The 15,409-nt window shown below is 35.1% G+C and overlaps 1 protein-coding gene across 1 annotated transcript in view; it reads right to left on the bottom strand.

The window, feature by feature from the left end:
- The window catches only part of LOC148651954 (dihydropyrimidine dehydrogenase [NADP(+)]-like), a 200,380-nt gene that overhangs the window by 38,980 nt on the left and 145,991 nt on the right, over nucleotides 1-15,409 (bottom strand). The window contains exon 19 of the mRNA XM_088598326.1: nucleotides 390-532. Within this exon, the coding sequence (XP_088454452.1) occupies nucleotides 390-532 (143 nt within the window). The remainder of the gene's footprint in view (nucleotides 1-389; nucleotides 533-15,409) is intronic.

Raw genomic sequence — 15,409 nt, 5'->3', positions numbered from 1 at the left:
CTGAAGTAAACTATCATAACAGGTACAAAATCTTTGAAGGATATGAAGCTTGAGTTTAGGCTCTAAAGCACTTACAAACTTTCTCCTACCCTTCTCTAAAGTTAATTGTTTTTTATACTATGAGCTTCATCAAAAACAGTGGACTATCTATCTTGACAAAAAGAAAACTACACATCTTTTCATTAAAGTTTTATGAAGGGTAATCATAGAACAGGCTGAGAAAGCACAGATTCTCTGAAATAAAATACTGAATGAGAAAGGCCCTGTAACTACCACATAGTCCTTCATTTACAACTCCCAGTCCCTACAGTATGTACAAAACTAGCACATAAAGGCAAATTACTTGGACTATGTTCTCTATTGAAATGGTGAATTGAATTAAAAGTTACCTGCAATACTGAAGCACCGGCTTGAAGAAATTGCAATCCAGCCTCAGCTGAATCAATTCCTCCAGTTGCTAGGATAGGAAACCCTGGCAAAGCCCTGGCAATGGCAGACACTGCCCGAAGTGCTATTGGTCTAATGGCATTTCCTGCACAAAATTAAAAGAAGAAAATGTTTACGTTAATCAAAATACCCACATGGCAGTCTTTGATGTTCCCCTGTGCAATAATTGAATACTTTGATTTAATAATGTAATTTCATTTTTAATTATTTATCAATGAAACACTTTGCATCCTTTTAATGTCTTGTCATGCAAAGGATTTATGCTGTCCGCGAATATTCTTTTCTTCTTTAATTCCCATAGATGCCAGGTGTTTAATATTCTAGGAGTAACTCCTTTTTTTTTTCTCTACAGAAGGAACAGGCCTGCGTTTAAAAAAAAACATATTTCATTTCATCAGCTTCTAGGCTCCACTTCCTCATTTTCCATATTCAAACCTACAGGATCAATACCAGACTCTAGAGAAGATTTATACCTCATTTTACAGATTTTGATTACTGCTGGTTTTAGAAACTACTAACACCATTCCTGTTACGCAATTGTCACAATGTGAATACATTTGTATTGCCTGCAAGATTTTGTAAGCAGTAATAAGATCGTGTTAATACATGTTTATCAAACATTAGTGAGGTAATACTCCACTAAGTATTTTTACATGCTTTACATAATGCAACAGTAGGCCAACCCAGATTGCTGGTAATCAGGGTCTATGAAAGCAGTTGTCAACATTTTTAAGAAGAGATTGAGGTGGCACTGGGGGAATTTGGTTATTGAACTAAAATGACAAGTGTGCATTTTTAATTGACTTCACACCAATGGGCTGCATTGTGCCCTTCATTTAAAACAATTTCTGCTCAGGAAAATAAATCTTAAAGAAGAAATGAAAGCTACAGTATGTTGTACAGAGCGACATTTGGAGATAGCCCTCTCAAGACTGTTGTTTCTTCTAATATTAGTACATAATTTATTTACCTGTGCTCCAATGTCCCTAATGAATTAAAGCCTCTACTCCAATCATGCTGACAGATGGAAGTGTTTATCACATTAGATTTAACCTTGTTTAGCAAACAGGTTTCCTTTCATTGATCACAGCTACACATTGTCTACACTAATTTTGCTTTCTTGCCTCAAAAGTCCTGTTGCTGGACTTCAGAGAATGACAGCTTTACTGTGCATGATAAACAAGTTTATTATTAACATAATACTAAAAAGGGGAAGGCAGATTGAGTCACAAGACTTACTTTTATATCATATTTGAGTGGTTAATGGTCAAAATACCTCTGTTTTCTTTGAATCAGTGGTTCTTCGAGTTGAATTATTCATTAAAACGCTATTGTAATATCTCATTAATTTCCAAATGTAGCAGCATAAATAAGAATAGCATTTGGAAGGCAAATTCAAAATGAGAACATCCTCTTACTTAATCTATTTCATATAGATGGTGTATCAGACAGTAGTGAATGGTGATATATAACTGTTGCCCCACAGGGGTGGTGAGCTAAACATGTATTCTGGATAATGCTGACAGGAAAGGGCAAGCAGATGGAAATCAGAGCTAATAACTGCACTCACCACGTCTGTGGCTTTTAACATTTTTGCACTCTGGTTACAAAGGATCATTGAGGATCATGAAGTAGAAAATACATTGCTGGCCTCTGACTATAAGAAACCCATAAGCTACTTATACACCTCACATTGACAAAATCTAAAGGGCAAGCCATTTCACAAAAATCCAGCAGTGCCATACAGGTATTGCACAGACTTTTTATATTCATAATATGCTGTCTTATATCTAAGTGATATTAAAACTTTTTCTAAGACTACATACGGGCACAGAGTAGAGTAAGAGATGACAGTTTAATTAGACATGTTTATAGTCCTCTTATTACTATGAAAATGATATTATCAACCAGTCAACTTCAAGTAAATAAATGGTCCCTTCTGACAGTAGATACCTGTATCCCTTTTATTACCGCTCTATTGCTATGCATGCTAACCACCAGAAATCTCAAATTATATATTTAAGCTTACAAAGCGTATGGATCCAATGGTGTTATGGTTTTTATTTCAGTTTGAAATGTTTTACTGAGTCGAATGATGATAAATTAGAAAGTTAAGGACAAGACACTGTGCATTGTTCTGTTCTGTCCATGCAGTGTTTTTTTTTTTACAGAAATACAATTATATGGTGATCTTCAACTGAACTTTTAACTATACTGCTTGAAGATAAAAGTTAATCCTGATTAATATGTTTGCTACAGTAGGTAGTATAAAAACATTTACTTTATGGATGTGTAAAGAAACAAATTACGGCACTCATGGGCAACACCTGGCAATGAGTTAACTAGATTTCATTAGAAATTGTCATAGATGAGCTACCACAACATTTCATATTGGTTTCTTCTCATCCAACCCAAACTATTAATAACAGATAATAACTAAAAAGTCCTTACAACTTTTATGGACACTCCACTCAAAGAACTTTACAGGAAATGGGGACTCCCCTCCACCACCACTGTGTAGCATCCACCAAGATGATGCAACGGCAACTAAGTCCATTCAGTATGCTCATCACACATCAGCTATCAGTGGGGAGGAGAACAGAGTGATGAATCCAGATTACAGATGGGGGTTATTGGCCCTGATTGGCATAAAGATAAAGTTATTATATCTGTACAAAACACTAGTGTCAGTAAATTGTTGATGCTCTTAATTGTAGAATTCTAGGACTTAAACAGCAGTGCAGCTCTTTAGAAAACATTATTACCATATTGCAGGGGTGAAGTGGGTGGCACAAAGGCTTTGTGTTTAGCACTGCTGCCTCACAGTTTTAGGGTTTGGGGTTCAGGTCTGGACTGGAGTTCTTGCCTGTATGATGCTTGCTTGTCCTCTCAATTCTCATGTGCTGAGTATTAATATTTTTTCCACCAGAAGGAATTTCTTCAAAAGACAAGCATCAAACACTTGATTAGCTACTCTAAATTACCCCCCTATGGTTTTAATGAAGTGTTACTTCTGTTTACTTTAACTTCACCCCTTTTTCCAGTGTAATTTTAAAAGAGCCTTTCTAATTTGTATATCAATGCATTATAAAGGTACTAACACTCATAACTGTAGGAGCTGCATTTGCCTGAAAGCATAAGATTCTGGTTGTTAGAACGGAACATGCAATGAGGATTTTACAGCACTAACTGGGTTAGAAATAAATGCTTTATCACATACACAAAAAACAAGCGAGTGTACCCCTGATCGTAAATCCACAAGTGGAAAACATTGAAATAGTTGTGAGAAAATACTGTCGAACTACCGTGAACATTGTGGCTTGTAAATCATCTGTTATGGCACAACTGAATACTTATTGAAAACTGCCATCTGCAAACATTTAATAGAATGAAAATGTTTCATGCTGTAATTACAATTTGACAGAGGCATTCATGTGCACTAATATTCCCCTGGAAATAGTTGACCATACCAAGCATATTTTTTACAAATGGAATAAATGGAGGGGCTGTTTCACAGCAAATTAGGTGACAAAACAGTATTTTTCAACACACAAAAACAAAATTAAAGCTCTGATCAAAATGTTTGACTTACTGACAAATTTGTACAATAGATGTCCAGGACAAACAAGTACGAGAGAAATGACAGTTATTCTATCCGCTCTCTGTGAATTACTCCTCAGTGAAACGGGGCATTATGGAATGCTGAATGGCATTTGAAGAAGACTTTAATAAATGTGACCGGATTTGACTCAGATCATGCCAGTTACATGATCACGGTATACAATGACATCCTTGTTACCAAATTCAGTACATTTGAAATGTTCTGCCCTTGGCCCTTGGACATTTAATTTCTTGTTCTAACAAGGACTCTGAAGAGTTAATTAAGCCAGATATCTCTTTTCTAAATCCATGTTAACAATTCCCCAGAATGCTTTTTCCATATTAAATGATCCTCTAGTTTGGTTCCAATAATAGTTTCCATAGTGTGGCTTGGCAGCAGATCGTTGTCTGACCGGAAGGCGTCACTGGGGGTGATCAGCTCAGCCCAGTCCATCACTGGAATACAGCTCCCCTATACTGTGGACATTTTAACAACTCGCCGTCTCAGGAAGGCTGGAAGTATTTCTAGGGATACCAATCATCCTGGTTTCTCATTTTTCTCCCCCCTTCCTCTGGTAAGCGTTATAGGAGCATAAAGGCACGATCTTCCAGATTCAGAGACGGTTTCTTCCCACAAGCTGTCAGATTACGGAACTCTACCCCTACCACTGGCTCACACTGATGTTTTTTTTCTCACACTGCTTGTCTGACTTTTTTTTATAGTTGTATGCTATTTAATTTGTTGCTGCTGTTCTGTGTGTATGTTTTTAGTGATCCCTTTAATGACTTAGTACTGGAGCATACATGCAAATAAGCATTTCACTGCACTTATGCATATGACAAATAAACTGAACTGAACATACTGTAACCTTATATATAACAGAAATAAAGACTTATAAGTAATTACTTGTTTGGTTTTGTCATCATTTTAATGGATGAATCTTACATTTGAAATTTTCCAGTCAATGGCTATTACCCTATTATTGCAAAACCCCTGTTGTAACCAAAGATTTGTTAACCACAAATGTCTTGTGTTTCTCTATTCCTTATGTACAACTGCTAGACAACTCTCAAACATTGGAGATTGGTTTCTAGTACCTGTAACACTTCTACCTCTTAATTGCTAATATTTTTTATTGTAGAAGCTTGTCTTTCCTCAGCCTGACTCATGTTGTCAATTTCTTTCCTTGTAAATACCTCTATGAAAATCACTTCATCAACCATTTCCCTTTCTTCAACTACAGTTAATGTTTTCCTATTATTATCTTAGAGACGCTTTACTTCATCCTTTTGTGGTTGTAACACCAAGATTAAACAGTTTGTAGAACTGATATCGATCTATTGTAATACTGATTTTGTTTCAGTTTACGCCCTTCTGATGTTTGAACCACATTTTTTAATCTCCTGGCCAAATCCCAGTAGGAACTCACTGAGATTGATATGATTTTGGGTGCAGATCTGAATCCTGTCATGAATCATATACCTGACAGATCAAAGTCAAAAGAGACGAAAGTCCAGTCTCCAGCAACTACAGTATTGAGAAAAACCGTATGTCTGACTTTGGTATGGTGAATATATGGCATGTGCTTAACTCCTTAACCAAATAACTTTTTTTGACGAAGACATACATAACAGATTTTTTCTTCTAAAGTTATGTCTCCTGTAGTATACAATACTGAGATACAGCCTACTGTATATCACTATATCTATAACATGTCACATCACCATGGTAATTTCTGCAGTTTTGAAGTAACTAATAAATCTTCATGTACTCCCCACGAGCATGTTATAACAAGCTATTATAAAATTTTAATAGCTCCAGATCCTTATCATCATTTAAATTGGAGGAGTTTCTTGGTTTAAGCTGTGGCTCCTGGATTCAATGGGACACAGGTTTGATTCTACTGTATGAGTCAAAGGCTACATCAAAGGCAGTACAAAAGACTTCATTGAAACTAATGCATATGATTGCCTACCTTATTATTCAGATTGTGCTTTTTCATTGTATGGTCTGTTTCAAACCATCTGAATAAAGGCACACTGCCAAAGTGCCAAACAGGCTCATTGGCCTTGATACTTGAATGTATTGATGCTGTAAGATGGTTGAAAGGGGAAACAATATCATTTTAGTATCTCAGTAGTACCTAAAAGTACGTGTTAAGCCTGCAAGGTTAGTAAAATGTGGAAACCACCCCAGAATGAAGATTACAAATATTATTATTACTAACAGGCTTCAACAAATTAATATATTAGTATATATGGAGGAAATGGCAGGCCTCATTTTGAGAATGTGTTCAGTAACCTCCAACAGACAGACTTCCCTCATCAACAACACTTGTAGAATATATTGTAGTGTTCAGTTAGATGTTCAAAATCAGAAGTTACAATGAACGTAGATCAGCTTATTAATTACAGAGGCAAGGTATTGGGAATGATATTAGAATCAAGGAAATGTACAAGCTAAACAAAGTGCAACTCTGTAGAACTGATGTTACTACCAAATATGAAAGTGAGCTGAAAGTCTAGTAGCTCCCATTCAATGCTTCAAGAGAATGCCTAGTACCTTTGTGGAGCAAACCTCATTGGTAAACCAAAGAGAAGAACATGAAAAACACCTTACTTAGAATACTGTGTACAATATTGGTTGACACATTCAATATACAGTATATACAGGATACTGTATGTACAGCAGCTGCCCTGGAATCAACCCTGAGAACTGCAAACAGATCTACAGTATTTCTTATTGGCTCGAAGCAATTATTTTTTAATATGTTGACTGGATTTTACCTAATATTAGGTAAACACTAAACATTTTTAGTCTGGAACAGAGAAGAATTTGTGGGGACCTGATTCAATATTCACAATCCTAGTGTAAAAGACACTGACTAAGTAAACCGTAAGCACTTTGTTCAGAATCAGCAGTGAAACAAGAATGAAAGGACTTGCACTTGGGTTGCATGGAGGGGTGTTTATAATGGAGAACTGGAGCTTTACGTACACAAACAATTGGTAGAGTATGGAACAAGATGTCGTTGAAATGGATACATTTCTTGGAATTTTTCCAGAAACAGCAGGTTGTGATCCTCAGATCAATTCACTACTGGCAACCAAACGGACTACATGCTCTGAATGGCCTCCGCTTGGTTTTGACCTTTTTTATATTCTTATGTTCATTTGCAATACCACCAAAGCCATTGGACCTTTGGGATTGTACACCAGTAGATGGGAACTGTGTCCTTGTGTCTTAAACAATACAGCAGGCAATAGCACTTCACAACTGTAATAACCAAGCACTGCAAAACCCCTACCAGATAATAACTGATACTTTGATGCACAGCAATATGTGGTTAAATCAAGCAGGGCATGGAGACCCAGTTTCCAACTAGATTATTTTATGAAAGGATGACTTCACAAAGAGAAGCAAATGGATAAGAAGCAACAAGATAATTATGTTAAAACAATATTTTGCAAGGCCTAAGGAATAACATATTAGTATCTTTGTCCATATTTTAAATTGCAACTAGAATAAAGATTAAAATATAACCAATTTAAACAATTTCATGTTTCAATGCATTTGGAACAAATATGTATACTAAAAACAAAATACATAACAATAAAAACACATTCATACATTCCCTGCCTGCGACACCTGAGTGCAGCTAATAAATTTTAATTGAAATAAAATTAAGGCAAAGGCTATAAAGACTGGTAATGTAGAAAATAAGCAACCTGTGTTGTGTTTTTAATAAACCAAATGGCACCTTACCCAGCAAGGAAGAGAATATTTGTATAAAAGCTCTGTTTGTATTGTATAGACAGCTGTGTTTAAAGTATATCCTTTAAATTCACAAAAAAAGTAATTTAAAAAACAATGAACAGAAATACATTCATTTTATGAAATGTAACTGCTGACCCAATTCGTCTTATATCAAATCTCCCTCTTTGTTCGAGCTGCAAATTAATAAACCATTTGGTGAATGTTTTTCATCAATCCAGCCCATAGGTGGCCACAATAAGCCACATTTAGCCTAACACTCATTAGCAGCATTTCAGGACTGACAGACGAAGATAATTAGCAATTTATTTAAATAACCAATTTCTGTGAAAATAATTGTCATGAAATGCCCAGGACCTAGCTCTTTTTAATATAGTGTAATAAAAGTGTTAAGATAATTCTGACATTTGCAAATGCCATCAGTTCACCTTTCACATTGACAGTACGATGGCATTATGTTTAAACAATTACCTGATAAAGCAGTGTTTTAATAGAATTCTGCAGTTAAGCACTTCCTTAAAAACACACACTGGAACCAAGTCCTTATTTCAAAGGACATTATTTACCTACATGAAATCTCAAGCTTTGCTTGCAAAACAGGGCTCCTTGTACCAGAGCTTCCCATATATAGATAAGGAGAAGTGTTTTCAGTGTTTTTTTAATGAGATAAAGCAAACAAAAAATCTGTTATTAATTCATTGAGAAAATGAAAATGAAGAAAGCGAGACTAAGTTAGATTTCAGCAGCATAATAGAAACCTCTTCAGCGCATGGCCTTTCTGATTCACAGGACAAAGCAGCTCAATGCGGATATCAGTGGTTATTATCTTAGGTTGAAGATGCATAATTCAGTGTTTGATATCTGTGTTTGGGATTCAGTGGCTGAAAAGGCCACCAGCTTTCAATATACATATACATAGGACTGGAAAGAATGCAGCCAGAAAGGAATTCTTTTTGTCTTCATTCTAAAGAAGCAGGGTGACTTTGAAATCTAGAGTACTATTAAGACTGATTATAGCTTTTGCCCATCTAGGTCTGTAGACAATTTACAATGAACGAGTGGCAAAGAAAGAAATATGAACAATTTAAGACTGAATCTGCTTGTCATTTTAGTGTTTTTTTAGAGCGTACAAAAAACCCAAATCCAAGCATTAACTTATACATTCAGGAACAAAAAAAGTGATCAAAACACTTGGAATTTAGCCTTCAGAGTGTTTTATAGATCAATACTAGGGGACTGTACTTTTAATAAGGAAGCAGAATTAAAAGAGAATAAATACAAAAATAAATTGAAAGTCAAGATGAAGGGCTAGGGGTGGCAAACAATTACCATTATTACTGGTGTTATAGTTCTGGGGATAGGACTGAACTATAAAAATAGGATGTCATCTTTAGGATACCTTCTTGCAGAACCTGTTTGTTTTAAGACATGACTTTTGTCATGACATGATTTTTAAAACCTGACCTATGGAAGTAACTTTTTTGAATACCTTTATTCCTCACAGGTTTTAACAGGTAAACACATATATGGCACAGGGATTAAATCAAACTTTCAACATAAAGAGGATTTTTAAATCTGAATTGACAAGCAAGTCAAAGTTGTGACTGAAACCTAACCTTTGTCTGCATAAGGGGATGCACAGTGATTATCTCTTAGAACTGTTTAAATCCTAAAAGTCTGGACAGGCACTCATGACATGATATTGCACTACCGTGTGTGTCATTTTCCTACTAATGTCATCTATATTGCTTTAATATGACACTGTGCAGACCTGAGCAGGATTCCACTGCTACTGTATGCCCACACATTCATATATCATAGTTCATGTGGTTGCATCTTAAACTTAATGAGCGACTTTAAAGGTGAAAGCATTTTTCATCCAATCATAACCTCTGGAAAAGACAAAGTTGCTTCTCAAAGAATTTTAAAGAAATAAAAGAAAACAGTGGACAAAGTGCAAATCACATGCATAAAGTCCCAAGGTACCTTCTGTTATCTCAAAGAAGCAAACGGCTGAAACATGAAAAAAGACACAAAAAGGTGATTCCGTTAATTCAGCAAGTCCTGAATTATGTTTAAAGTACATATAAAGAATGTAGCATTTTATCCAAAAATAAAAAAAAATCAAACGCATCATTAAACAATGATTAAATAAAAAAAATGACCATTTCAACAATTTAAGAAGAGTGATGCAATCCTTTTCTTTCCTAAAAAACCTACCCATTGTTGTAGGGAACTTCCTGCTTTTGTGTGACTTAATTAACGCCTTTGCAGTTCAATTATCACTGTTTTACTTGCATTGGCTGATTAATTGTTCTAATTTCTTTACCCAATAACTTGTTAATTAAATTATAATGCAGCTGTTTTCAACATCCCTTTGCTTTTCTCTGCCATAAATTAAATACTCTTCAAAGAACCTACTTAACTAATTCAATAAATGAACGTGGGACAATAAATAGAAACATCTTTTTTTTTTCCTGCAAAGATTATAGAGTGAAAATTAAATCTTCAACACACCAAGTCATTATATGTTTTTTTTTTTTTAGAGCAAGTTTATATGTAGTCTTTTATGCCTGCAGGTTAAGTAGAAATCTGTGGGAAAAGACAAATAACGAATCTCCCCAAATTTAATCTTTAATTTTTTTGAAGCCCAGCTGTTTCTGGGATCTCTAATTGCTGCAACTGTCCATTATATTTTTCAGAACACTCTTTAAAGGACAGATCACATAAGGGGTTTAATTTAACATGTTGAGATAAAGGTCTCTTCTCTAGGTTACAACACCAATGCAGGAACTTGGACTGTGTTAATTTAGCAAGCTTGATCTCGCTTGCCAGAGCATGCTTGTCAATATTTAGCTCCTAGGGAGCATGCCATGAATCCTTACCCAAACGGCCCTAACCACAGGCTTTAACAAACGCCTGTGATTATTATTCTGTAGATGAGATTAAAGAAACAGTCTTTCTTTTCAGCTTGAAGTGTATTTTGTCTTTGCGGAAACATAAAGCACAAAATTGAATAGAGGGTGCAGATACAAAGCAAGATAAAAATGAAACATTTCATACTACGGCTGCCTTTTTTGAGTTGTCTCATTTTGTCATGTAGTATAAAGGAGCTCAAGGTTTTCGCCAAAAAAATAAAACAACAAACACTGCAACAAGCTCTTATTATATATTTTTTAGTACTGTTAGCTGTATTCTGATCTGAATGAAATGTGTTTATGTAATTTTAGTATTTACCCAGCGCAAATAGAAACAAATTCAGATTGATTTAAAACTTTTGCCTTAGAAATATGTTGTATTTGTATATTTTGACATCATATACATTATATATAGATAACATGTAAACGTTGATGATTTTTCACACATATATTTTCACACATTTGATTAAAAGATGTGTTGACGTCAGTGGACATTTTCAGCATTTACAGTAGGTAAAAGCAATGCAGTTCAATCAACTATTTTAAATACAGCAAAATGGTATGCAAGATAATGTATACCTTGCAGGCTGTATTAAAGATATATTTGTGTTAAAGGTACTGTATATTATTTCGGTCGCTGTGCTTTTTGTATTTTTCTGGTTCTCAAGCGCAAGATAAAGGTTTCTTTCCTTAAAAGAAAACAGCAGAAATACCTCTATGCCTTTTAAAACATTCAGTGCATCCATATCAAGATTCTATTGTCTTCTTTTGTCGGGGTCATATAATTGTTTAACATACTTTTTTTGACACCATAGGCAACAGTAGACAAGACTACTGTGTTGAATAGATCAGTTCTGTTTCCACAACCTGAAGGCTGCACTTGCTTTGCTGTGAATTTCAAGAGAAAAACCAGGGGAATTCAGCCCCGACTAGCAGAGAAAGCTAGTGAAAAAATTACATTCTAGTCATGCTCTCTTTTCCTAATTTCCCTTTTCACTGTTTCGTCTCCCCTCCCTCTCCCTGGAGACTGGAGTGATTGATAGCCTAATCCAATGACTGTATTACAGGCGCCTCATCTTGGACTGCGTCCTTATCATTAGCAGTTAGCCTATGGTTAAATTCACAGCTCACTGCTTGGTACAGCCCCTGAGATTTAAGGGTCTGGCCTTTAGAAAATATTTAACATAAAATTGAAATCTTGACAGTACTGAGAACTCAGTTCTCTGCAAGCTTTTTAATTAATCTGACTTACTGTACCATGGTAGTCTAACATGGTGAACTGTTACAAGGATTACTGAAACGTGTAGCACTAAATTAAACAGCCACAAGCTTGCATCTAAGAATCAAGAAATATATCTTCACACCATAGTATTTTATTACTGGGGGAATGAATGTTTCTGTTTAGTGAATAAAAATGCAAATTTGAGAAACATTCAGCTTTCAGGATGCTCCGCAGGTTATTATGACCTACAAGTAGATGACATTGCTAGTAAAGGATGAACATTTTCTCAGGAGATTACACATTGTTTATCATGTTTCAGCTCCTAAACTCTCTCCTACTTTTCTTCCTTTACATGTTGAATAACATATCTATTCATTAGTTTATGCAAGTAAGGATAATGGGATTTAAACAGAAGGCTTTCACAGTTACCCTTTAACATGAAAATGAATTCAGCTGGGCTGTACAAGCAGGGTTTTCTATCATTATCAACAGATCATGCCATACCTTTCTGAATGATTGCCTTCTTTTAAACCATTAAATACCAGTATTTTCTACTGTCTGTAGTTTCTGTAGGCAATTTACTGCAAAACTGCTAAAGCTGTCTTGGCTGTCCTTGTCTACTCCAATGAATAAAAATAATACAAATATAAAATATTTTTATGCAGACTGTGTAGCAGGAATATGATTTCCTGTCATGTCAGTTTAATTTTTCAATATGATAGACAACTTTGAAAAAAGGATGTATTACATGAACTATTATTAGCAATATTAATTAATCTTGATCAAAAGACCTGCACCTATCTGCATTACCTACTGTGCAAGTCCATAGCCTCTCTAAACACCTTTGCCTAATGGCTTTGTATTTACTGCAAGGACTCCTAATCATATTTCCTCATTAACTGAAGTCTAGTTTTAATGAATATATTTTGATGCCATTCATATTAAACCATTTTGTTTATGTTATCTCATGATCATTGAACCTTTTAGTCTCTCAAGTTTGAACATTTTCATGGCTTTACTTTCCAGTAATTCAAGTTCTAAATCTGTCTTTTAACTCTCTGCCCATATATCTTTTGTGTCTGCTCTTAAGGGCTGTATCACAGTGAACCCTTTTCACATCACTTATTGCTTTTTCAAACCTTTTTCCTGATACATATAGAAAACTTATAGCGATCTTTGAATTTTAGATCTCAGTTTTAAAGTGTAAAAAGCCAAAACCAAAGTGTATGTGACCACTTTTGAGCATGACAGACACTATGAGATTGATCTCTCTTGGCAACCAAAATTCCCTAATCTCAATTCAATTGAGCATTTTAGGAAAAAACTTAAGTGATGCATTCATCATTTGTCTTTTCTCTGCCTTCTTCTTAACAGCAATGGGATTGTTTGAACTAGTAATGTAAGAAGGGGTTCATTTTCTTTGAGATCCTTAAGACCCCTTCAGCACCTTGTGGAGTTTATAGCACTTTGTGGCCAGATAGTGTGCATGCCGTTCCTGATTATATGCAAAAAAAACAACTGTAGCCATGCTAGCCAATTTAGTGTACAATGGTACAAGAAATGAAATCTTGAAAGAATATGACTAGGCAAGAAAGACGTTCTTAACTTAAATGACAAACTTAATAATTCAACATAATAATTTGCAACACAGCTCTTAAAGTTATAGTAAATGCTATTCTTAAAAAACAAGTTAACACCAACAACTAACAGGTAATAAATGCAGAGTCAATCTTTAGAATAAAATCATCATTTATCCATTCAATTAACATACAGTACCAACCATCACCACTGGCAATGGATAACAGCACAAGCAGTTAAAACAGAAACAAAGCCTTTATTTTCAGTGACATAATAACTCTAAAAGAATGCCCACTTTGGGTTGATTAGCCTTCCCTTCCATATGCCAGTACAATAATATTTAGCAGGCGACATTTACTGAATATAGATCGAAGACAAATATTGCTGTTCCAGCTTTAGTAATGCACTGGGAGCAGAACTGCTTTGAGGACAGCATGTAAGATCAGGTGAAAAATTATACATGTCATAAAAAGCCTTTCTTCCTAAATGTCATTCTTTGGACTGGACTGGACTTCAAAACAAGCACTTGGCATTATTGTATGTTGTCTTTGTTGCTGTGCTGTAAATAAGAGTGGTAGAGATTTGTATAAGGCAGGTGAGAGCCAGGATGTCTGTCAGATAGCCTTTATCTGTGTTCTGATCTTCTCTGCACATGATGGTGATGGTGATCAGCTGTGATAACAGCAGCCACTGTCAGATACAGTAGAAAAAGAATAAAGAAGCTCCTTTTGAGAAGTAAAGATAGCCAGGTAAGGGAAGCAAAGCAGACTTGAGAATGTTGGTTTTACAATACTTGTTTATCTGAACCATATGTTGTTAGTGGAATGAAAATTTGCTGAACCCAGCTATAAATACACCTCTGAAATAAGTCAGGATTTCCAGCCATAACCACAGATTCCAGATAAAGTAAGCTTTTACATCTTTCACTATGCTGTAGCTCAGCACTGTCTTCTTCTTAATAAAAATGCCAAAGTAAATGCAGTGTCCTCATGCTACATTCCATGTACAGTATAATCTAAAACTTACTTTTGCCATTCAGCTTTAATTGAACAAACATTGTCATTGTACAGTATATTTCTTGGTAAAAACAAATTAGCATAGAGATTACTACTGTATTGTTTAAGGGTTTTAATCATTGCGTTTACATTAAATGGATTAATCAAACCATATGGATGACACACTTAACCAGTTAATCACACCAATTTACTAGGGTATGCAATTGTAAGCTTGTTAGTTTTTGTTAAATACAGTGCAAATGTCTAATGTTTACCAAGTGTGTGTCACTTTCTATTTACGCACCCCTTTCCAAAAAACAGAAAGAAGGAAACTTGTAGCATGCAATTCTGTTGTTAAACACATTTGGCACTGCTTCTGATAATTAAGAATGTTATTGTTCTCTTTCATCCCCTGTCTCTAATAGTTATGTGAAGGCACAGAATTAGAAGAAAGTGGGAAGGAACAACATACATATGATACATATAATAACGAGACTAGAACCAAGTAACCCAATCAAAGCATCTTTTAGGAGGCAAATATATTTGAGTATGTTAACCATTTGACAGAATAGGATAAACTTGTGAAAAAGCTAAGAAAAGCTAAATCTTTCAAGTTGTAGACTTTTTCCTTCATCTCCTTCCAATGCTAAAATTTAGGATATTTCTCTGTGATACATTTACAGCTGTCCTTCCAAACTGATCTCTGTTACCCATGTAGATTTGTTTTTCACACAATGCATTTTTGCTACAGAGCATGGGTAAATTAATCAATAACTCTTTTAATCAATCAATGACCACAGGCATGATTGATTAAAACCCCCTACTTATTATACATGAATGATAAAAGCTAATCATACTGTATATCACACACATA

This window comes from Lepisosteus platostomus, chromosome 11 (genome assembly GCF_059453375.1).
Source record: "Lepisosteus platostomus isolate fLepPlt1 chromosome 11, fLepPlt1.hap1, whole genome shotgun sequence".
In the NCBI taxonomy this organism is placed as follows: domain Eukaryota; kingdom Metazoa; phylum Chordata; class Actinopteri; order Semionotiformes; family Lepisosteidae; genus Lepisosteus; species Lepisosteus platostomus.
Note: the sequence above shows the minus strand (reverse complement) of the source record. Positions and strands in the feature narration are given on the sequence as shown.